Genomic DNA, 24,954 nt, shown 5'->3' on the forward strand with positions numbered 1-24,954 from the left:
ATCTCTCTGGTACATTCAACTTACGTTGTTTCAGATAGACAAATGAAACTCTTTATCTGCTTCAATAAAACAAATTAAAATGTAATTTTTAATCTCAAAACTATTTTGAGGATTTCAAGCACAATAAACCTAGAAATACCAGGGCTAGTGTTTGAGAAAATCTCTTGTTCAACCATTATGTTACACTTAATTTTTATGTGTGTGTAACCCTAGGTTTTTACATTTTTTACCTCTTTGTTGTTTTCACATCCTTTCAGAACTGTTACATACCTCAGAGATGTTTTACACCTAGTTTTGGTACTAATTATCAAATTTTTCTTATGTGCATTTTAGATTTGAAGGTCATATAGAGATCTGTCCTCCAGGCATGAGCAATTCCACATATTCTGTCAACAAAAGTGTTTTAGAAGCCATAAAAGCACGACTTTCATCCTTCCATGAGCTCCTACTTGAGCCTCCAAAAGTAAGTGAAATCTTGTGTTAACAAATTAATTGAAGCAAAACTTAACCATGTGTCTGTTTTAGGCAGATTATAATAAACAAAACCCTGACAACTTTCAGGCAAGCACCCAGGCTACTTCCTAGCCTGTTGTGAGCTTTGGCTCAGGCCAGCAGTAATAATGAACAGCAATGCTTTGTGCTTTTCCAGCACAAACTTGGTTTAATTAGCAAAGTAACCTTGGAGCAGTTACTTCTTCCGAAAAGCAGCAAAAAGAGATTTGCTGTATATTTTGTACTTGAAAATGCAGTCTGGATAGGAAATATGGACTATAGATGCTGCAGTTGTTTGGAACTTTGGAATGGCCCACATTAGGCTCATGCAATTCTCTTGACTTACCCAGGACCCAAGTAGATTACGTCCATGTCATATCTCTGCACCCTAGGCATGTTAAATTCCTTGGGCTTTTTAATTGATTTAAGCAATTTAACTCTGTCATGCTCTTGCCAAAGATAAAAAGAATGTATAAATAGGGGGTTTACCTGTGATCCATTTGTATTTTCTACTCACATTTTCACTAGCAGAATTTCAGTTGGAGCACTGCGCCCTGAACTGGGTGCTGCAGATTTTAACAGGGAAATGAACGTGAAATTGTTTTTAAATATATGGAGCTAGGGTTGCTGAGGCATTATAATGTATTTATACTGTCCACCTAGCTGTTCTGTGTACATTGTAGTAATGTAGAATTTAGCTAGACTGAGTGAGAATTATTTCTGAGGAACTATCTTGTAATTCCTGTCAAGGTTGAGTAGACTTCATCTACGTTGAGAACCTGTCTATAGTTAGCAATCATTTTTTTACCGAGTTGTAGCTTTCATGTGACTGGTTTCATGTGTTTCCTGTCTGTGGAATTAAAATAAGCTACAGTATTTGGAATTAAAAATAGGAGGTTTTTGCAGGATGAAAGTAAGACAGTTGCTTAAGGACTAAATGCATCTATTTTTAAGCACTGCTCAGCTATTGTATGTAGAATTGATAAGCTGAATTTCTAAAAGGTATTTGAAGGGATTTATGTATTAAACTTTTTTCTTTTTCAGAAAAGCGTCATGAAGACAACCTGGGGTGTACTGGATCCACCTGTAGGAAACACACGTTTAAATGTGATTAGATTAATATCTAGCCTTTTACAGACAAATACAAGCAGTGTGAATCAGGAGCTTATAGAACTTAACAGCATAGGAGTCATACTGGTAAGAACTTTATGCTGTCTTCATTTTTATGGATTGCTGTTAAGATCTTGTCTGCTTTTTCTGACTCTGTAGATAATTTTCCAGTCTAACTTATTTTCCAGCCTAACTTTTCAGCACCTTTGTATTGTGATGTCTGTTGCTTGGTTTAAGAACTTTTAATACTGGATTTTACTGTTAATCTGTCTGAGGGAAGTGTTTCCTTCTGACCACTTGAATGGTTCTTACTTGGTGCACCTTCATAAATACATAAAGTGGTTTTCTTAATAAGCTTATTTTCAACTGGATGTTCTTGAGTTTTCAGCCATGTTCAAGGCTTCATTGCTATTTTCATTTTTTCCCTAAGTTGTTCCCTCAAAGCCTTTTTTTCTCACTTAATATATGGCCTACAAAATGGTATCTCAGCAGTCCTGTAAAGGAACAGTTCTGCTTGGTAGCTTGTACTCCTTCAGACGTCAAAGCAAGGTGGTGTACACCAAACTCAGTTACCAAACTCAGTTACCTAACTCATTGCTTTTTGCTGATGTGAACATGTACTTTTGAGTACTTCCTACCTCATACTTCCACTATGGCAGATGTATTCTTTGTGTTTCAGTTCACCCAAATGTTGGTTGATTTAAAAATAACTTAAATAATGTAGAACTTAAGCTAGTTACTGAATACCAATATGTAAACTTGTAAGTTGGAAGTTGCAAGCCTAAAGTGTAAATACCTTCTCTTCCCTGATTTTAGTCCAAAACCCCTTTTTCCTGTGACTGATTATTACAGTGTGATTCAAATGTTTTCATCTCAAATTTTCTTCACAATTGGGTTTGTGGACAGGTACCAACTTTTACACAAATAGCTGACTTCACTGTAGCTGCAGTTTTTCCTAGATCCATTGTCTAAGGGAGCATACACACTATGAATGCTTGCATGTTCTTGTAAATAGATTATTGTGTGAATTGTATTGAGTGAGGTTTGAACACACTTTCCTGTTGCAGGTTTTACAGAAGGAAAAAAGTAATTGTAGCCATGGAAACCTCAGTGCTTCATGCTGTTTGCTGAAACAGCACATGTTTTACTGGGCAGACTTGACTTAAGAAAAGTTATGGGTGAATGTCATTAGGACTGAAGAGAGATTGAAGACCTTTAGCTGCACTTTGAATGAGACTAAAATTGTTCAATACTGTTCCAATCACTGCACATATTTCCAGAACTCACTACATTTTACCAGTGACACCAATCATTTGAATTTTGCCGTGAGTAGCCTAAAATAGCTAGGCTTGATGAAAATCTTACTTGTGTTTAAGAGAAAAAAATGTGGAGGAGCCAGAACTTGACTAAATGGATGCTGGTTTTTGCATTTCAACCTTAGTATTTGTCTTGTACTTTGCTAATAATCTTAAACTGTTTCTAGATGAGGTGGTGGATGATGATGGGTTTGAAACAGGTAGATACAATTTCATAAGGAATCTCACTGAAGTGAGGGGCACATTTATAAAAGGGTATTGTAGGTACTAGGAAGTTAAGTGAACTCAAAAAAATCAAGGACTTCTAGGGTCATAAATAACACTTCTGGGCTGCAGCTGGCAGAAGGAATGTAAGTAGGGAGCATTATTTCTCCCTGTCTTCATAGTCTGAAAGTGCATTACTTGTGACCCCTGCCATAAATCCAGTTAGTTGCATTCTTGTTCTGATCCAGTATAGTATTCTTTGCATTCAAAAAATGGCAAGCACAAAAGTTACTGGTTTTGTGGGTCACAAACCTTTTCTTGTACAATAATACTTAGTGTAAAACTTAAAAGATTTCTTCCAATGTAGACATTCAAGTGATTAGCTGGGTGAGACTGTTGGTTATGTTTAATGAAAAGGTCTTGGTTTGTGTAAACCTTGGTGAATTTGTTTTTCAGGACATGTTTTTTAAGTATACGTGGAATAACTTTTTGCATACTCAAGTAGAAATCTGTATTGCATTGATTCTTGCAAGTCCTCTTGAAAACACAGAAAATGGCACAATTACAGATCAGGATTCCAGTGGGGACAATCTCTTACTGAAGCATGTAAGTTGTGTTTTGCAAGTCTCCTGAATTTTCCTGTTTTCATGCAGTTAATTTTACATAAAATACACCCCTTTCTACTTAATGTATAGAATGAACAACAGTCTTTCTAGTTTTATTTAAAATGTTAATTCAGGGTATTAAACCTGAAACTGCCAATAGAGAAGATTTTTTTTTTGTTGCTCCAAAGTGAGCATGGTGAAGAGCTGCAAGTATTAATTTCCCCTGAAGTTCTTCCTATTTTTAAGGCTTAAAATCGCTATTTCAGTAGCTTTATGCTACTACAACAACTCAGCACTTAGAGGAGTAGAATTAATAGGGGTTTATCTTTTAGGTTTCTGGTTGTGATCTGACTGCTGGAGTTTCAACCCTTTAATGAAAGTATATATCCTGAATGTGAAATTAAAAGTGTTGCAGACTTCAGTATCAACTGTAAAATGCATAGTGTTACATTTTACTGCTGCTAAGCATATTTTGCTTTTTTGACAGCTCTTCCTTAAGTGCCAATTAATAGAAAGAATACTTGAAGCATGGGAGATGAATGAGAAGAAACAGTGAGTAATTAGTTTCCTCATTTCCTGCAATTGTCTAAATAAGACTTGAGTTTTGAAATGAACGTATAACCAATTCAGAAGTGATCTAGCTAGTCTAAAATCATTTGTATGTTAATATTTGAGTTAAACCTTTCTCTTGTACTTTTTGCTAGCATTGTAATTATTTTTCCTGTGGCCATTTGGGAGCACAAGAATTGTCATTCTTGCCATGTATAAGATATTACTATGATCTCTAAAGTTTACCCATGTTTGAGTAAAAAAATAAACATACTCTAAGTGTTGAGGGGACAGGAGGTACTTTCCCCCAGCAAGCGGTTGGGAATTACTTGTGAACACATCAAAGCATATCACATCTGGGAAGCATCAGACTCCTAAATAGTAAAAGTGAATTCCTCAGCAATTAGAATACCTTCTAAAATTATGTGTTTGAAAGGATGTAAGCTTCAAGTAGCTAATATAGTATATTAGAAACTGGTTTTGTAGCAGGAAAAAAAAATCCTCAGTTGTCACCTGAGGTGGTAAAATGTTCTCATGAAGGCCGAATAATTTTAGCTCTGGAGGTACTGAACAGTAAATGTTAGTTCTGACCTGTCAAAATATTGAATTGACTAACTGGGGTAGTGCTGCTGGTTTGATGGAGTGTTGAGACTGTTCCACTCGTGAAAACGTTCATATCTGAAGTGAATCAGATAGTAAATATATGGCTAATGTAACTGACCTGGAAATAAGGATGGTGAAGAGGGGGATAATAGAAAAAGGAATGTGCTAAATTTAACTGTAAAAGACATGCTCTCCTAAGTGTCTTCCATTTTATATCAATTCTCCTGAGATTATAGAGAATTGCCAACTTCACTGGCAATTAGATTCTCATAGGAGAGAAATATGAAAAGTTTTCTCTGTAATTCCAACCCAAAACTTAATTTTTACTTAGGTAAGACTGTTCGTGGTCCAGTGCTTACCATATGAATGATTTAATTAAATATTTAGTCTCAGGTTTGAGAATACTAATGAAGAAAATAGTGTTTCAAACCTAAGGTAGTGATTTTATCTGGAAACAAGCTTATAATTAATTCATCCTTTATCCAGTTTTGTTGAGTTGTGGCTCCAGCTGTAAAAGATAAAGCTTTGAGGGTACTTTTAGCTTAGCTGTTTCAGGAAATGGGTATTTTTTTAGTCCATTTGTATTCTATCACTTAATGGTATTTCAAACAGCTCTAGAAGCTTAAGGGTGACTGCTTTCTGCTGGTAAAAATCTGACATAGTAAAAGTGGTTTGGTTTGCTGGGATGAATAAGCATTTGCTCACAAAAGATACAGTTGTATTCCAGAATTTCTGGCTAGGCAATGTCAAGTCTGTCTAGTTTGTCAAATAAAAGTGCTCTATGTAATATCCTGTATTAGAAACGATAACCTTTGCTGTTATCATGTGCTGCTTATTTTGAATGTGCTTGTTACCTAAGCAAGCTGTAAACACTGTAGTATTTTATTCGTGATATCTTGCATAGACATAACATAATTTCAGTTCCCTCATATGTTAGATGATGATAGTGGAAAATAAAATCATGTGATCTGTGTTTGCATAACATAAGGTATTTCATGAGCTGCTGTCACTTTACAAAGATTTTGGTCATGGGAGGTTTGTCTAGCTGGGTGAGGGGGTCTTTCTTGGTTTTTGTTTGAAACACAAAATCATAAATTGATCCAGCAAAAGTTTGGTTGGCTTGCTGCCAAATGCTAGAGAATCAGTTCAAGCTGGATCTCTCATTATTGCTATTTGTTCAGATTTAGAATGGTTCCAACTGGCAGTAGGTGTTCAGAGCACTACTCTAACATCTGGTAATTCCTGTTTGTGCAGAGCAGTTCTGTGTGAAATATTTAAATGGCTTTGTAATTTTAGCTTTGGTAGGCATGCAAATGTTGTTCCTAAATTTCAGGAAAGCAATGACCCTAACGTAAATGGGTATGCCAAGAAGCCCTGAAATACTAAAGCATACTTAAGAATGCTTTAGTATTCTTTAGTATTAGCTTTTCCCCTTTTGATCATAGGCTGAAAGCTCTGAGGGTATATTTGGTGGTTTTGGGTTTTGCAAAATACTCTCAGCTACAGGAATTTCTTAAAAACTCTGAATCAGTTGCTAATTCTGTCATTATTTTGCTAATGCATTTAGATTATTTTGTGTGCATTTTGCTTTCTACACACACACACACACAGAAGCAGTACAAACACTTGTACATGCTTCTTGGTACTTCATGTGCTTGTTAACTCTCCTAAACTGGCTCAGTGAAGTCAAACCAGTTGATCCCTTAAATTCTTAAATATTTTTGTGAACCTGTGGTTTTAGGATGCAAGTCTAACTTAAGAACCCCAGTTTATTGTCTTGTGTACCATCTTGACTCTGGCAGTGTTCTACAACACACGGTATCGGAGTTGCTGTGAGTGCAGCACATGAACTCTTGGTCTCTTGCAGGGCTGAAGGAGGAAGAAGACATGGCTACATGGGTCACCTGACAAGGATAGCAAACTGCATTGTGCACAGCACAGATAAGGGGCCAAACAGCACACTAGTCCAGCAGCTCATCAAAGGTATTCATTCATGGTCCTGACTTTATCTTCAGGGCTTTCATTATCAAATGCTGAGGATATTAAGCAAACTTAAATTAGAAGGCAGCTGTTGGATTAAATAAGAAAAGAACTGGATTACTTCTGAAGTATTGCATTTAAAGCAGTCATCCTTAAACAAATGCTTAAGTATTTTCATTTCAAACAGTGTTAAAGCTCCCTGAAATAGATGCAGAGAGGTAGTGATCTGCTTGATTTGGACTTGTTTGCTAGATGGAGTTACATTTATGGGTTTAGGAGGATGTATATGTTCTTACCAGTGTTTTTGGTAGTGCAGAAAAAAATACTTGAAAATCAAGTGATGCTTCATTGTTGATAGTTTCTAATTGGTTTGGTGTTTTGTTTCCTGTGCTAGAACTTCCTGAGGAGGTGAGAGAGCGATGGGAAACATTCTGCACAAATTCTTTAGGAGAAACCAACAAGAGGAATACAGTGGATCTGGTAAGTAGTGATGGGTAAGATATGAAAATTACTGCTGCTTTACTTGGACAGTTTCTTTTTGTCGTCAGCACTATCAGTCTTCCAGTATCTAGTGTACTTTTAAGGAGTCCTTCTAGTTGCTGAGTTATGGAACTGGTAATTCTTTAGTTTACTTTTCAACTAAAACCGTATCATTAATATTTGTGCAGGCATAATGCAGATGATCAGCTTGTAATAGCTAACTGGCTCATTACCTAGTGTAGCTAATGCCAGGCAATCTGCAAGGAGGAGGATTTCTTTACCTCTTCAAGGTCATGTCCTTGAAAACTCCAGTCTGCTTAAGAGTATGAACTAAAAGTGCAGGAGCTGGTGTTGATTGCTTTCTCTAGGATGTAAATGACCCAGTACAAGTTTAACAGAAGACTGCTACTTGCACTCCACTGCCTGTGTGACTGACCTTGCTTAAATAACTTTGCTCACTGTTGTGCACCTGCCACATTTCTTCTGCATGCAGTTGTAGCTGTTACACTTTTGGAAAAACACTGAACTCAAGTAGCAGAGGTTTGTGTAATCATGTTAAAAATAGTCTAAGAGCAATCACTTGGAGACTTTAATAAGCAGAGGCAGTTTCTGATGTCATCAGATGAATTAGTGAATTTTACTTTATGTGACTTCTCCAGGAATGTGTGCTTTGCATGTGGCTTCATTAATTCTGCTAGTCTTCTGTTATTTGGACTATAATTAATTGTTGAATTCACTATTTCAGCATAAATATTAACTGGAGCAAGGTGTTAACAGGTGTCAATAGAAGCAATAGGAAATTCATCTGAAACTGTGCAACTTGTGAACAGGACTAAAAGATGTACATAAGGCATTTTTTCTTGAGCCTGTGAATGTGAAGAAGTGTGTAGGGCTTGCAGATGAATGTTATTTTTCCTCTTGGTAGAAACTATGTCTTGGTCAAGACCAAAAGAAGGATCATGTCAAGAGGAAGAATTTTAGGCTTATGCAAAATGGCACTAATTGGCTCTTTAGATACATAACCATGTGCTTGGAGGTACTTGATGTATTTGGAAGTACAGTAAAACTTAATCAAAAACTTACCTCCAAACTCCAAACTCCGCAGTTTTCAACAGGATAGAAAGACAAAGCATTAAAACAATTTCTTTTATCTGAAACAAACAGGTGCATTATCTACTCTGCCAATGACCCAATTTATTTATCTAGGTTACTACCTGCCACATTCATTCTTCCAGTGATGATGAAATAGACTTTAAAGAAACTGGGTTCTCACAGGATTCTTCTTTGCAGCAGGTGAGTTGAATTCTTTTAACAGCTTAAGTTGATCTTTCCGTAAAAGTAAATTAAGTAATTTTTTAAAAAGCAGTGGAACTTTTATTTTCTCTCACAAGCAAATATAAATCTAGAAAGTTTAAATTAAAACCTAGACATGTGTGCATGCACACAACTGTGTCTTACCAGACTCAAAAGCATCTCTTTGAATTCTTTTGCTGGTAGTGAAAGAGTGAGAGTCTTGTGGCATAAGATTGCCAATAGATCACTTAGATGGAATCAGATGCTTTAGATGCATTATTTGTCGGGGTTACTAACCAAAATCTTTCAGATCACACTAACAGCTGTGTAGTAACTACCTAATCTAATACTGGCTTTTGTGGTTTATGCATTTTCTATTGTTTTTATAATAAGTAATTGCTTGTCTAAGTTTGAATTGTGGGTGGTGGCTCAATCTTAAAGAATCTGATGCATTTTTATCTGATTAAGTGTTTTTGTACCTATAAGGTGCACCTGTACAAAAACTTGATAAGTTGGGTGCTATCTTTAGCAGCTTTAGTGAGAAAGTAAGATCTTCTAATGTCTCTGTGCTTTTCATGCATCCCCTTAGTGACCTGCTGTGCCTAGGCAATCCCAGCAGTTCCAGGTAGTTAATCTGGAGAAATGCAGATGGTCCAGTGCTGCTTCTTTCAAGTTTGTCTTGCTGTATACCTCCTCCTTTTATATATATTTTCTTTTTCCTTCAATTTTCATAATGCCTTAATCTAAACTTGGGGTTTTTTGATCGTTCTTTTGTTTTCTTTCCATATTCACTTTGTTCGATTTTACCACCATACTGTGTCCCCTCAGCTACCTGGGCAAGACACCAAGAGTTGACATGACAGCTTTATTTCCTAGAATATCTTGGCATTGGCTGACTTTACACATGGAAATAACGTTATTAAAAGTCCCTAGAGGATGTGTAGTAATTTATAATTTAATGATAGTCCTGGGAAATAAGAGACAAAAGCTATTGTTAGGGACAGGTGATGCCCACATGTACCTTAGTGTATATACTGATCTGCTGGCAGTTGACACTCATCTTTATTTAAAAAACCAGCACAGTTGTGTCAGTGACACTGCACTGAAATGTAAAATGTTCGATGTTTCATTCTTCTAATATTTAATAGATGCTGCTGGTGTGTGTACCTGAGACTGATTTTGCTAGTGATACCTGCATAATAACTATGCAACTATGCTTTAGTATCTATATATAGTTCATTTTTCTGGTTCTTACTATTTATAACTTCATGTTATTTTGAGCAAAGACAGCTTTTTCTTTTATATAGTGTTGTTTCTCTGTTTCTTTGGGGCGCATTTGGAAAGGTGCTGGTTAATGTTAACAGATGTAACTTCTTTACTGAAAGCTGTTAGATTGGCTTTCAAATCAGTAAATGTGAGTAGGGTTGTAGTTGATGCTATGTTTCAAAATTCAGAGGTTAAGACAAATCTTTTTCCTGTCCTTTTATGTTTAGTTTAGATAGACTTTTATTTCTTTGAAGCAAAATGGGCAAATAGATTTTAGAGTATTAGTAGAATCATTATATCACTGTCGTTGGTCCTGGGGTTGCCAGGCCTTTTCTGATTATCAGATGCAACAAATGACGTCCAATTTTATTGACCAGTTTGGCTTCAACGATGAGAAGTTTGCTGATCAAGATGACATTGGCAAGTGAGTATAACACTACACTGAATTTGGCTATAGTCTTGTGACTTTCTTTCTGACTGTGTTTTTGGCTGTGGTTTTCCTGGTGATAAGTACAAGCATTTACTGATGTGAAGCAGTTGCCAATCAGTCCTGTCTTTTTTGTGCCATCTGTGTGCATTGATAGAAGCCTACTTGAAGAGAGGAAAGCAGCAGCTTCTCTTCTTTTTCTAATCTTCTGGTTGGGCCAGTGTTGAGAACACTGTGCTTGTGAACAAAAAACTGAATTATAACTCTGGTTTTTAACAGAGGGTTTTTAACAGACAGCTATGGCTGTCTGTTGACCTAACATTGTTTGGGTCACTTTCACTTTCTGTCTGTCTCAAAGTGGGTTTTTTCCCCTACTGATGACCCGATGAATAGCTCTACTTGTGAGTTTTCCTGGAAAGGATGACAGGAACAGCATGTCTCTGAGTGTATTTTTCTGTAGGGGAGAGTAAGGAAGGGCATTGTAAATCTACCTTTGTTTATAAGGTCAAGGCAGTTAAGACTCATTTCTACAAATAGTGTTAGTGAAAGATGAGGAAAGAAGAACAGTCTTGGTCAGGTTAAAAAAAACCCAAACTAAACAAAAGCCAGCACACAACAGAAAACACCCCTCAGAAAAGCTGGTATCTTTCTTTGTAAGTAAATTGATGCATTAAAGGGAAAAGGGGAGAATAGGGGTTGTTGCAGGTGGTAAATTTTATCGTTGTTTTTATAAGATTTCATTATTTGGGATGCCAGAACATGAAGGTAGGAATAAAAAGCATTACTTCAAGATGGTTTTTAGAAGGGTGTTTTTATAATAATCTCAGTGCTCTACTATAAGACATGTTTAGTAAGTGATGTCTGACTGAAGCTTGTGTCTTCCATCCAAGAAACATTGCTGCTTTTTTACACCACAGAACCTGGTGAGATTAGAGATTAAGATATGATAGATGAAGTAACACAGTAAGATGAAGTAAGCTCCTTAACTTTGTTAGAAGTAAGTGGATTTTGGGAAGGATAGGAATTGGAATTCCTTTAAGTTCGTGCCTTTGGAAGTCCGTTCTCTTGGTAGAAAGAACATGACTACTTACATAAAGAGGTCTCAAGACTTGTGACAGGTACACTGATGATGTAGGAGTTGAATTAAGTTGAGGTGACGTTACTTTGAAGTTATGCCTTCTATGCAAGAATCAATCACACTCTAAGGTACCTGCATAGCATCATGCAGTAATACAGTCACACTCACAACTTAGGTTCCTTCAGACCACTTATCTTTTTCCTTACTTGGGAATGCAATGAATATTAGAGGAGTCATGTGTCCTCTGCTGAATGCACTCATGGCTAGATGAAGAACATATGAACTCTTCTGATATGTAAAGATGTGTCAAGCCTAATATATAGTGTTATGTTTGGGAAAATATTTCAGTGATTGGTTAAAAAAATATTTGTGAGGTTCTTTTGTTAGGAAACAGAACTTGATAATATTTTCCATTTTACTCCTTCCTGTTGAAAGGGTCCTTTGATAGAAGGATGAATTCAGTTAAAATATATAAGAACTGAAGATGCAGATATTTGCAGGATTTTGAAGTATATCATCGTAGAGCATAGTCAGGTTAGGCATTCTTTAGGTCTAGGTTTTCTCCAGTGCATAGCTATACAGTATTTGAGATTTGGGTATATAATATCAGTTATGCTTGTTTAGACTTGTTGCATACACCTAACTGTAGATGGCAATGTTCTGTGTTCTTGTTAAAAATGTTTAACAGTTAAAAAAAAATCACAGGAATGCCAGGTCTCCTTGGTGTGTAATTTTGAGTATTTTGTGTTGGAGACTGTCTTTTATCTTCTATTTTTGGATTATTTGAATTTAAGAAACCAAACAGAAATTAAATGTCTTCATGTCACAATAGAAAGTCCTGTTTTACTGAGTACATTTCTTTTTTTCTTGTAGTGTTTCTTTTGATCGGGTTTCAGACATCAACTTTACCCTCAATACAAATGAAAGTGTAAGTATGTGTTCCAGTATTATCAGAAAAATTACTGTCTTTTAAGCTTTGGCATGACCTCAAAGTTTTGGCAATGATTATATTTATTCCTTTTATGTGGAAATCACTGGAAAATAATTACCCTGCTTTATTCTCATATCATGAGATTTGCTAAGTGGAAGACACTATTGTTCTTTCTGATCAGTATTAAGCAGAATTGCTTCTAATTTGTATAACTGGGTTTAAGATTGGGCTTAGATCTGATTTGTGCATATTGTGCACTTGTGTTTTATGAGTAGAAACTATTTAAATCTTCAGTGAGATTGTAGTGATAGGAAAGAGTCTCTGAACCTCAGTATTATTTGTTGGTTGAGCTAAAATGACCCCCCACTACAGAAAATAAAGCTGGAGTACTTTGTGCTCTGGTTGTCTGGAAAGTTCTTTGGGGTCACTCCCACATCCCATTTTTAAACATGATGGAAGCTCCTAAGTGTTCTTTAGTCCACTCAGCTTGTTACTAGCCAAGTAAAACAAGCAGCACTGTGTATTTTCTTGACAAGCTTTAAATTAAGACATTCTGGTTTTCTGCTGCTTTTAGAGAAATGCTTTAGATTCTCTTCAGGATAGTCATGTATTTTCAAGATGTTTACTAATGTAATATGGATTTTATACTTTGGCTGTATTTAGGGCAATATAGCCTTGTTTGAGGCATGCTGTAAGGAGCGGATACAGCAGTTTGATGATGGTGGCTCTGATGAAGAAGACATTTGGGAAGAAAAACATATTGCATTTGCACCGGAGTCCCAGAGGCGTTCCAGGTGAGAAGGGTGTTTCTCATCCACACAGCAGTGTAGTGAGCCTGCAGTAATACACCTGTCCTCTGGTTCAGTCTGTTTGTTAGTGCAGACTGTCCAGCATAACTAGGTATTTCCATTCTGTGGAGAAATGAGTGGGCATGTGGCCCTAGTGATTTGTTTTCCAGCCATAATTTGCAGAAGGTGCACTTTGGCTTTCATAGCTTGTTGATTTTGGTTTTTTTTCCCCTCCTGTATATTCTTTCCTTCTGCTTTTAAACTGGCTGTCCTTGCTTTGGACAAGGCAGCCCAGCTCCACACCTCTATTAGACCTTGCTGTCCTCATTACAGTACCAGTATGGCTGTGAACAAAGGAAATGCATTGAGTGGAAGGAGCATCTAGGCCCCAAAACTCAGGGCTGTGCAGCCTCCCTCAATATCTACTGAATGCCTCTTCATGTGATCAAGTGAAAAATCTTAAACCTTGTTTTTTTGAGAGAGGAATGAGGGGAATACTAAGAGCTAAAAATTATACCTCAAGTAATCTTTCAGAAATAATTGTAATTTACTCTAGCCTGCAACTCTGCAGTATTTCATTGTGCCCAGGGTGTTACACTAAAACCAGAATGTAAACTGTCTCTCTGTATTTGTAGCTCGGGCAGTACAGACAGTGAAGAAAGTACAGATTCTGAAGAAGAGGATGGAACTAAACAAGACTTGTTCGAATCCCACACCAATACAGAGGACAAAATGGAAGTAGACTTAAGTGAACGTATGTAGTTTTTTCTGGTGCTTTGGGTTATAGGAAATTGTTAGATCTAGCAGTCTGATTTTGTAGGAGTTTCCTTGTTGACTGCTTTTATTCCAACTGTCTTAGTGTTTCCCACTTGCCACAGAGCATGCGCATATTGAGAAATTTGAATTCCTTACATGTCTTAAATTACTTACTCTCTTTAAAATTCATATTTCTACTCTTCAAGAGTTAAAAAAGGAGGAGTAGTCAGAAAGGGGAGGATTAAATGCACGGTTATTAATATTGAGTGCCTACAAAAACCTGATATGTTGCTATCCAAACCCAAAAGATGGTATTTTTACTGGAAGCCTTTCAGACCAGCTTTTTGTCTAACAATGTTCTTTTAAAAGACTTCCCCTCTGAAGATCAGTGAACTTGCATTGTTCTGGTCTCAAATGTGAGTGAAAGATACACATCAGGAGACTCTTATGTGGAATCTTAACTGATGTAATAGGTTGAAAAGTTTTCACATTCAAGTCAGACTAAACTGGCTTTTGTTAAACTGGCAATGTCTGTAGGTAAAAGCCCTGTGTTTATCTAGACTGTAAGGAATTAAATTAGAAGGAAAAGTTAAGGGTTTTCTTTTCTTTTGTCAGATTGGTGTCGTTGGCATCTGTGTGTCAAACAAGTTTTGATCCATGTGGGTCTCCTCCCATATCTGCCTGGGTTGGAATTTCTAATTGCTAGTCAGAGCTTCCTTTTCAGCCTGTTTTTTTGTATGTAAGTGTTAATGAAAAACATGTTTCCCTTGGGTAGGTGAAGTTTTTTGAATTGACCTATCCTAAATTAGATGCTATTCACAGTTGCTCCCAAATTTACAATATCAATAAATATTTTAAGTTGTAAAAAGCCTTAATTTTTTCTGAAATTTAGCAGTGGTCTTAGTGCATGAGAAATTATTTGAAGAAATTGAAAAAGGGATAAAAACTTTTGTGGTTTTCATTATTATAGAAATTAGTTCAAAAAATGGTAACAAATATTGAGGTTAATTTAAAGGATAAAGCAGGATTGTACTTGTGATTGAATATGTTTTATTAGTTTTGTTTTCAGATAAACTTTTTTTTTTTAGCAGAGTACTCTGAATTACTGATCTTAAAATTCTGCCTTACTAGCAGAATTTTCCTTTTAGGGAATACATTAATTTTTTAACAGGATGTACAGGATTTTTCTGCATGTGCTTTCAAGTCTATAGTTATGAATCTTGCTTCTCTTTATGAAATGTACATAGAGGGAATCAGTGTTAGGCATATGTGCACTCATGTTCTTTAAAGAAATTTGTTCCTAATGACCCTGGTGATGGTTTTTCAGCACCTAACTGGTCAGCGAACTTTGATGTACCCATGGAGACTGCACATGGTGCCAGTCTGGATTCTGTTGGCTCTGCTGTATGGAGTACTGAAGCACCTGTGCCAGCTAAAGAAACTGGCTGGGCTTCCTTTTCTGACTTCACATCTTCTTTGAGGTAAGAATGTCAGTTATTCAGGGTGAGTTTGCTTTTCTTGCTGTGTCCCTCTCTGCGCAAGCCTGTGTTGCTGGTGTATGTAAAGTGTCTGAAGAGTGTTGTGTGTTCCAGCAGCATGTGTCTGTGTGATCTCCCTTTCCGGGTTGGGTGGGTACTAGTGTTTTGGGTTTTTAAATTTCATATTGTTATGCAGCTGTGATAAATAGGTCAGGTAGTTCTGCATGATTTTGAGAACACACAAGATAATGCTGTTCTTTTTCTGGATTGAACTCTACACTCTGCTGAAGTCTTGCGTATGTACCTAATTACATAGATGTAAATTTTGAGTTGCCAAATATTGGCAGTCAGGAACTAATTCCTTCTCATATTGGAAGACTTTGCTTTTATATATTTGGCTTTTGACTTTCTGTCTGGGCATCAAAACAGCTCAGATATAAAAGTATGATTTTTTTTTTCCAACATAAAATTGTGTTGTTTCATGATTGAGGCAGATAAATTGATAATCAAATTAAGGGCCTAGAAAATGAAGACTTGAAGTTGTCTATTACTGGATAGAAGATACATTCTGTAAATGGTGACATGTTTTTTTAGTGACCAAATCTTGTCATCTGAGTTCCTTAAAAATGAAAAATTTGTATAGCTGTACTGTATATAAAATTAAGTAGTGAAATCACTTTTGTAGTGGTTCATGACTGCACTGGCAGTTTCAACAGGGAACTATCAAATTGGAAAAATGCATTTAGCAAACCAGTTAAAAATATTTGGAAACACTGCAAGGAGCTGGTGATTACCTGTATGCCTCAGTTACCAGGGACATGTCCACTAGTTGTAATGTAGCAAAATCAAGTGAAAATGAGATTACCATCTAACACCCTCAGCTCAGTTCTGGTGCATTTTGCATTACTAAACTTCTATTTAGCATGTCTTTCCAGCACTCTTAGGAGAAACTTGCTTAATTCAGTTTCAGTATAATTCTAGGCCTTACAGCTTTCATAGAGAACTAATACTGTTTTAAGAACACTTCATTTTGCTACTCAGAAATGTTTCTGAAGTTTTTTTATTTTATTTGAAGCTCAAAAGACTCCTTAAGAAGCAATTCTCCTGTGGAAATGGAAACAAACACAGATCCAGGTGATCCATTGAGTGCAAATGCAACTACTCATACAACACAGCTAGAGAGTAAGTAAGCTGCACTGCATTTCCAAACGCAAATGGCTTGTTCATAAGAGTTGCACATAAGAAAAATCTCAATGGACTTCCAAATTTTAGGTTTAGACTCCTCTCTGGCTCTGCTGCTGTTCTGATGGTTATTAAAAGTAACTTTTCAAAGAATTTATAAACTATTTAAAATAGTTTCCAATTTAAAACAAGAGCCGGGGTTACTGATCCCGCTAAAAAGTTTGCACATCATGAACAGAAAAGCATTACAAAGAAACAAAGTTTGTAAGTTTGTTCTGTTAGAGAATCTTCTCACTTGTGTCAGCATTTGGCTGAGCTGATGCCCAAAAAGAATGGTAGCTTCCAGTCTTGATCTGTGTGGCAATAGGCCAGTAGCCTCAGTGTGTTCAAATTTCTCCTTCCTGCTCATTCCTTTCTAAAGCCACCTTCACTGTGCATGCCCTAATTGATTGTCCTACATGTATGAACTGGTAAAAGGACAAAAATATTTTTATGAGCTTTTTTTATATCTGTTATTACCAGAGGGAGCAAGAAGTGCAGGTGAGAAGTCCAGACACACTTAACATCCCAAAGATTTGTCAGTACTCAGAAGCTTAAAGTCAAATTTGTGCTGTGTAGACTTGTCATGATTTTGACTGTACAGAAAAATAATTGGTCACCATAATCCTACTAAGGCGTTGTTGAGGCAAAACTGTTGCAGTAACCACTGTCAGTCAAAATTAAAAAAGCTAGAGACTGTGGCTTTTCCTTAAACCCTCTGTAAGTAATACTCATGCTCTCTCTGCTGCACTTGCAGAAAGGTGACATGCTCTGTAAAGAAGAATTCAATATGCAAAGCTGCAGAAATACCATTCTTGATATATTGGCTTATGTGCTTGCACATGAGATAGAAACATAACCAGCCATATGCTAAATTGCTTCTATTGCTACTTGCAGCCCCAGGAAGTGTTGCTATGGAGGCCAGCTCAGATGGAGAGGATGATGTGGAAAATGCAGACAAGGTAACCGAGACAGTCATGAATGGCAGCATGAAGGAGACACTGAGCCTAACTGTAGATGCTAAAACTGAAACTGCTGTTTTCAAAAGGTAAGAATGCCTGTTTATTGTCTTCCCACCATGTTGATGGAACACTGTATCATCAAAGAGACTTTAAGTGATAATTTACTTATCAAGCCGTAGTTTCAGTGCAAGGTTATTAGCAAAAGACTGACTCAGTTTGTCCCTGATGCACCTTATTGTGCATTTTTCATGTACAGTTCTTCTAACATTGCACATCAAAACTAAGCTTTTAAAATTTTGCACAGAATTCTTAGATTTGGATTGGAATTCCATTCTTCTCATCCAGGAGGATGGAAGCAGAAGTTGAAGGCCAGTCAGGCACTGCTTTTGAGTGTAGCTCATCAGACACTTGGGGAGATCACTGTTGGTGGTATGCACAATGGTGTTAAATCTCCTCTGGACTACAGGTGGCACATGGAATTCTAGAATAACTGGGAGAACAACTTCTTAATTTTGCTGTCTTCTGATACAGAGATTCAGGAATAAGTGTCTTGCAAAATGGTCAAATTGAATATTATATCAACACTGTGATCCTTTTATGAGAATAAAGCACATTTCAGTGTTGTCTACTCCATGCCATCTACTAAGATATTGTGAGCTCAGATTTAATGATCAAGTGCTTTTTGTTTAGTATTATGTGCTTTTGTTTAATCTTTATGTAGGGAAACAGGCTACAAACAATACGACATGCCAAAATTTTGCTTTTATTGAAACTGACACATTCTGGCTCCACCCTGATGTTGACAAATTGGAACACACTGCTAGAGCATTTTGACATGCAACCCTCTTCTCGTTCTTCTAGAACAACTTTCTAGTATCTGTTTCTATTCTAGCTTTAAATACTAAAAAGAAATTGTCAGTATGTCTTGGAAATTGCTTAAAAAAGCCAACCCCGAGTCAATTCCAGTATAAGAAACTTTTCCAGTGTTACTCTTTGCACTGCCTATAGTTTAAATTAATTTACTTCATTAGAAGTAGGAGATAATTCCTGAACTATCCAAAATGAACAGACCTTGAAAACCAAGCAGCTTTCCACCACTCTTTATTCCATCCTTTTGGTTATCTGAGTGACTTAACTTCTGATGGTTTTTCAGCACAGAGGAGAGGAAATTTGTGACTGCATGGTGCTTCTAAATCAAATGGCAGTGATACAGCAGTGAACCACAGCACTTTAGAGAGGTGTTGGGACTCCGTGCAGATTGATGTCACATGAAGCCATCCATAGTGCATTGCTGATGTAGTAAATGATGTGTCTGCTCTCCAGTTTGTTGTCTTTTGCACAATGCTTTTACATGGCCTTCACTCTTAGATGTTCACAAATTTGGTTTAGTTATCCATTGTGTCTTTAAACTTCTCCTTAAACTAGTTTAGCTTACATGCACTTTCAGGTTGTGTGACTTGTGATACTAGTGCAAAAACTAACATGAGGAGGCAGCATCTGGTGACAGTTCCTGCCTCCCTTCATGGAATTACCTGCTTGAACTGTAGTTAAAAGGACCTAGAGGTGCAAAGGGATGCAATATCATAGAATTGCCCCAGTCAGAAGAGACCTTGAAAGTTTATCTGGTCCAATCTTTTATGGGAAACGGAGCCCAGATGAGATTACCAGGCACTCTGGCTTATTGTATATTGAGAACTTCTTGGATCTTGATTTGGAAGGGAAATGTCAAAGGAAGATACAAGGGGGCTCAAAGATGAGGCCTTAAATGTCAGGACTGTTCTACTCTGATAGACATGTGCAGCTTCATAGTGAGTCAATACTCAAGTGGCATTTTTTTAAACCAGCTTGCTGGGAAAAGGTATGTAAAGTAAGGGATAGTTAGAGTAGTGAGGGAAAGTCCTACTCTGGCCTGTTTGCCTTTCAAAGTGGATGCTTCCAGACTTCAGCTTTATCTAGGTTTCTGTCAATAGAAAATTGATGGTGTTGAAGTCAACATTGAGGGGATTTATAAGCGCCATAGTTAATTTGTGGAAAGCTGCAAAGGACAAAAATGTGATTTCTGAACTTAGTTCAGAGTGGAGAACAAGTAGGAAGAATGCCAGCAGAGACTGCCTCTTTAAAAAATAAAAAAACCTAGGACATCACTTTCAGTGGTGATGGTGACAAGTATTTTATTTGGAAGGAATGCGAAGAGTATCAAGGCAACTGAGATGGGGAGATTAGATGGGGAAAACTTGGTGAGAGATTGCAATGCAAAAGACAGTATTTTTGCAGGCTCTGCAGGATAGAAGGAGAAAAGAGAAGGATTCATTGAAATTTAAAGGATCCATGGAAAGGAGAACTGTGAGAATAGGAAGAAAACCAGCAGAGGAGATTGGCACTTCTTGAATAAATAGATTTGTTGCTACAGAGGTATAAGATTGATGTTTGTCTACTTCAGAGCTTCTTTATAACTATCTCTTGCAGGTATATATGCTCAAATTTGTATTTTAGTTTGCTCATAATGGTGTGATTGAGGTGGAAGAGTGTGGAATAGAGAGGCAGAAAAGTTTGGGTTTAGAGGCAAACCAGAAGATTTGTTCACTAATGACTTTTGAGGCTGCCTGGTTACATGGTACTGTCTTACATAGTGTGAGTGTAGAGCTTTTTCACTGAACTTTGTTTTTGTCTACAAGAGGAAGTTTGTGAAGTAGATTGGGCTGCAGTGTTTGTACCCCATAAACCATACATGGTATTCACTGTGGAGTTACTAGGGAGTTTATTATGTAAGACAGTGATGAGTTAATGATTTTGCTGCTATGTTTCATGGACAGACTTTATTAATGCCGGTTTCTGAGGGAATCTTGAATTTCTTTTATACTTTCTTCCATTTTTGCATTCTTCTGGCTTCAGAGTGTTGAAATCCTATCGGTATGTATAGTAAAGGCTCGTGATTGTTATCATTTCAGGCATTACATACATTCCTTTTTTCCTTTCTGATCTTATTTGCAATCACTGTGTTTCCTGCCCTTTTATCCAGTCAAGTTTTAATGGATGTAAGCACCAGTGCATCCTTAGGTGTTTGTGAAGTCTAGAGCCATGTGCTTGATCTTCATATTGCAATCATAACTTAAAATCCATTTGCATGTGAAATATGGACCCGTCTCAGTTTTCTCCTGTTGCCTGAAATTCCCTATAAATAAACGTCAAATGCATTAAATAATAACTTGCTTTTGTTTTGTTTTGTTTTTTAAGTGAGGAAGGAAAATTGACTACCTCGCAGGATCCTTCTTGTAAATATGTAGTAGAAGAGAATACAGAGGTTGCAGAAGAGGTCCCTTCAGGTCTTCAGCCTACTAACAGCAGTCCAGAACAGAGGTAACTGTATTCAAGGCTGTTTTCAATTCTCTAAATAGCAGTTTGTGTGCTTTTCTAACAGGATTGATTTAAAGAGATTGAGTTTAGCTCAGTCTAAAAATGTGCTTGCTTTTATTTTACTAAATTCTCACAAGTTGGATTTTCAGTTGTTTCTAAGACTCGAGTCATCAAAGATGTTTTTTTCTTGCAGGGAGTTGTAAATATCCCCATTCTGTTCTGTGACAATGTTACCAAGTTCGAATAGTGAATTGATTCGCAGAACTTTACTGTGTGTTCTCATTGTACTCTAGATAGATTAAAAAGGTGTAAATGTGTTTGACAAATTTAGATTCTGTTTTTTAAGACTTATTTATGAGCCAGTATTTAACTAGCTTCTTTCTTCTAACTTCCTGCTCTGCATAAATCTCAAACTTGATCAAGAAGGGGATTCCAGTCAGAATAAAGCAACCCTGTATACTTAAAGTGGGAGACCCAAAAACTCTTTCGCATCTCCTAGAGATGCTGTCTTTATCAAAACAACAATTTTTTTTCATGTTGACAAGCATTATATTGTAGGGAAAAAGTCCTTGGGTGCTAGGTTATCTTTTGAGTAAAAATGCTTGTCTGAACAGGCAAAGGGTTCTCAGAGCTAGCAGTTTGCTAGATTGCCTTTAAGTTGTGTGAAATCTCAAGGAACTCCTTTCACTGAATCCTGCTGGCTTCAGCAAAGCTTAGAACTTTCTCTAAAGGTGGCTGTTGCAGTAGATCCTCCTAAGCACAGAATTAATACCCAAGATAAGCCTAATGGTGCTTTTGGGGCTCCATGTATGTATGACTAGTGGAAGGAGTCCCCTAGGTAGGTCTCTGGCTGGTGGCTAGCAGGAGTAATCTCTGCTAGGAGCCCTGTTCTGTCATAGACTTTTTTCCTGGACAGTTAATAAGTGAGTGATGGTTGTGCAGACTGTCACACTTCCTGTCCATGCAGCATTTGTTTCTTACCTTCCAAGTTTCTCTAAAAAGTGTTTGCTTTTGTCTAGTGCTGTCTGTCTTTTCTCTAATGTTTACATATGTTTTTTAAAAAGTGTTTTTAGAGCTTAGCAGCCAAAGACTTAGCTAGGGGGCTTCTGCTGGTCATGTGCATGTAGAGCACGGACCCCAGAGTGGCTTCTCTGTGATGTCCACCATCAGAGAACAGGAGTTACAGGTAACTTTCCTCATCTGTAGTTTCAAGCAATATTTGCATTCTTTTAGAGAATCTTCAGATGTATTCCACAGACTTGCATTGAATGGAAGTTGAGATTTTTTTTGCCTCTGTTGCTTGCATATTTTTGATGTCCTCATGCATTGGTTTGATCTCTTTGTGCCAGTCCAGAGCAACTGAGCCCATGTTTACACTAAACTTTTATCTAGAAATGTATATACTATTACTGTTTTCACTCTTGTAGATTTGCTTTCCATTTTTCTCCATACTTCATGAACATTTCATCCTAATGGATTGACATTCAAAGTATTTGTGAAAGGCTCTTTGTAGATTAGATTAATAACTAAAGCAATTTTTAAAGATGCTGTTGTTTTCTCCTGTTGTGTCTTAGTTGCTGGCTTTCCAGTGCAACCTTAAATACTCCTGGTATCACATTTTGCCTCAGAATAAGATTTGGATAAGTATCAGAAATGTGCTCCTTATTAGTAATTCTGAATACCACATCTCCAGAGATCACTTATTAGATCAGTTAATGAAGACCACACATTCTTCAGTGGTGTGCTCAGTTAATTGAGTGCTATGCCTAATTAGGAAATAAGGACTTCAGAAATGCTGGACTGCAGAAGATAATTGGGATGAGCATGTTATTAGCACATGTTTCCTTCCTTCGCTTCATGGGTTTTGCCACACAGGATCCAGGGTTCTTAGTGTTTGGCTTGGTTTTTATTGCACCTACTTGAATTTGCTTTGACCTTTTTTGTATGCTTACATCTCTTTTTTTTGGCCTCTTAGGACTGATCAACACACCCATTTAGGAGAGGCATCTGTTAATGGCCCTGTATGATATGTGATGTTCACGGCCTTGGCTGAAGAGAAAGAACTGATGTCCAGGTGTTTGAGTATTTCTTGAGGATATCATCTAGACCCTGTTGAAGCCAGTCACTGCTGCACTAATTTCGCAAGGAATCAGGACCAGCAACATTTATATTCTAGATTTTAAGACATTGTACAGAAATTCATAAGTGTAAAAATATTGCACATTGAGAAATACCAATAATTTTTGCGTATGTTTATATTGTATTGTTCTAAATAACAGGGGGCCTGTGAAATAAGATCCTGCTACCCATGTAATGATGACAGTAGTGTTACTATAGTTAAAATGGCTGTAAGAATAGTTTTATAAAAAAGTGAATACAAAAATCTAATGTATTTGAGACATAACTATTTGACGATTAGTGTGACCAAAGTATTTAGCAGTTTTCTTACATTTTTCACCTTGTAAAAAAGAAAAAGAAAATTCATGTTTTTTCTGAAACTGAAATGCCCTATAAATGTTATTTTGGTTGGTTTAGCTTACAAAAGTGATTTAAATAAGAATTTTTTGGTGTTCAACATTTTACAACAGGTTTTTTAATTGGTAATTGTTTTCTGTATTGTTCTAAACAGATCAAAAAATGTAAGTCTATTGGTAGAGATTTTAAGTATTTATTGCAACAGCTTAGTTGACAAATTGATGTTACTGTAAAGCCATATGTTCTGTTGAGTCTAGTTTGCTTGAAACAATACCTTCCAGGTGAAACACTAGAATATTTGGAGTGCACATGGCTTGTTGTGTTTAAGTGGTTCACCTGCCTTTAAACAGTTCACCAAGATTTAGTTTAATACCAAGCATTATACAATGGAACATTTCAGAACAATCTGCGTATTTAAAACGCTATAATCCTTTTAGACAAGTCAAGTAAAAGAAATGCTCATGCTGCTAATGTAATTACAGTACCTGCATTTTAAAAGTAAATAGTGTTTTTAATACAAATTCTGGCAGCAGAGCATGTTAATTGGTAATTTCACTGTACTGATCTGTGTGAGGCTTTCATTTGTATGTTCTGAACCAGTTTTTTCACAGCTGGTTTGTGTATATATATAGTGATTATGGAAACTAATTCTGTGTAATTTATAATTTTCTATGTCAGTGTAAAATTCCAACAGCCTTCTCAAACAAACAGAAGCAATATACTGTATATTGCCACATTGTCTGGTGAAAGGGTTAAAATACTCCTGCACTTTCAGACGCAAAACCATTTTTGTTTCTGTAATAGTCATATTCATTTATTTTTTACATCATTTGTTTTCCTGACCAGTATTTAAAGCCAAAAGGATATTCTAAACAATGGCCAATGATTTCTTTTAGAAGGCGTCCCAAACAACGTGCCTAAACATTACATTGCATACAGAAATAAAAAACCCACATGTATGTCACTGCCCTTATTGCTTTCTCTTTTGCATTTTTGGCAAGGTTCAGTACACTTGTCCTGAGAAGTTTTTGCCAAGTGATCAGTTGTGTGAAAATGAAGGGGTAAAACCACAATATCATAAGTGGAATTGGTAACTATTAACAAACTTTTATTTGTACTTTATAAATGATGGAATCCAGTCAGTTTCTAAGTTTTCTTTATCAGTTCAGAATTACTTTCAGATCAGCTTGACCAAAACCATTTTGTGCGTTAGCTTTAAGGTTGGCAGCTGTCCTCTTGTCACTTTGATCTGTCACTGAACAAGCAGCTTTGGAAACAAAACTGCTCATTTTGACACATGAATTGGAGTCAAGTACAAGTTCCAAATTCAGGCAAACAGCCAGTTGGTTTGCATAAGTTTGATGCTTTTTAAGGAGAAAAACTTGTGTCCTTTCCAGTGGAACTGTTTGTCCCTTGCTAAAAAGTTGATTTATTTAGCTCTGTAGCCCTGAAAACTGGAGAACACAGTAAATGAAATTGCATCTGGGCCCTGTTGCCTTCATTTCAGCAGTCTTGTACTTGTTCTTCTGTTCACAAGCTGTCATATCAGTCCACTGTTCTGAGGACGTGTAGGGTCTGTTTTATCC

The 24,954-nt window shown here is 36.7% G+C and overlaps 1 protein-coding gene across 6 annotated transcripts in view; it reads left to right on the top strand.

The window, feature by feature from the left end:
- Positions 1 to 24,337, top strand: part of PPP6R3 (protein phosphatase 6 regulatory subunit 3) — a 50,822-nt gene extending 26,485 nt beyond the window's left edge. The window contains exons 8-25 of one of the 6 annotated variants that reach the window (XR_010783869.1): positions 334 to 463; positions 1,537 to 1,689; positions 3,579 to 3,728; positions 4,215 to 4,279; positions 6,747 to 6,862; positions 7,254 to 7,339; positions 8,546 to 8,632; positions 10,225 to 10,322; positions 12,277 to 12,331; positions 12,998 to 13,128; positions 13,758 to 13,876; positions 15,206 to 15,359; positions 16,432 to 16,538; positions 17,475 to 17,625; positions 20,432 to 20,449; positions 20,774 to 20,896; positions 21,958 to 22,079; positions 22,869 to 24,337. Coding sequence is in view for 4 of the 6 variants with exons in the window: in XM_066552760.1 (XP_066408857.1) it covers positions 334 to 463; positions 1,537 to 1,689; positions 3,579 to 3,728; positions 4,215 to 4,279; positions 6,747 to 6,862; positions 7,254 to 7,339; positions 8,546 to 8,632; positions 10,225 to 10,322; positions 12,277 to 12,331; positions 12,998 to 13,128; positions 13,758 to 13,876; positions 15,206 to 15,359; positions 16,432 to 16,538; positions 17,475 to 17,625; positions 20,432 to 20,449; positions 20,774 to 20,896; positions 22,869 to 22,920 (1,795 nt within the window). In the remaining 2 variants the exon portion in view is untranslated. Of the gene's footprint in view, positions 1 to 333; positions 464 to 1,536; positions 1,690 to 3,578; positions 3,729 to 4,214; positions 4,280 to 6,746; positions 6,863 to 7,253; positions 7,340 to 8,545; positions 8,633 to 10,224; positions 10,323 to 12,276; positions 12,332 to 12,997; positions 13,129 to 13,757; positions 13,877 to 15,205; positions 15,360 to 16,431; positions 16,539 to 17,474; positions 17,626 to 19,813; positions 20,006 to 20,431; positions 20,450 to 20,773; positions 20,897 to 21,957; positions 22,080 to 22,868 lie in introns of those variants that run through there. The other 5 variants (XR_010783870.1, XM_066552760.1, XM_066552762.1 and 2 more) reach the window with 5 other exon arrangements.
- The last annotated feature ends 617 nt before the right edge of the window (positions 24,338 to 24,954 follow it).

Source organism: Molothrus aeneus, chromosome 6, assembly GCF_037042795.1.
Source record: "Molothrus aeneus isolate 106 chromosome 6, BPBGC_Maene_1.0, whole genome shotgun sequence".
Taxonomy (NCBI): Eukaryota; Metazoa; Chordata; class Aves; order Passeriformes; family Icteridae; genus Molothrus; species Molothrus aeneus.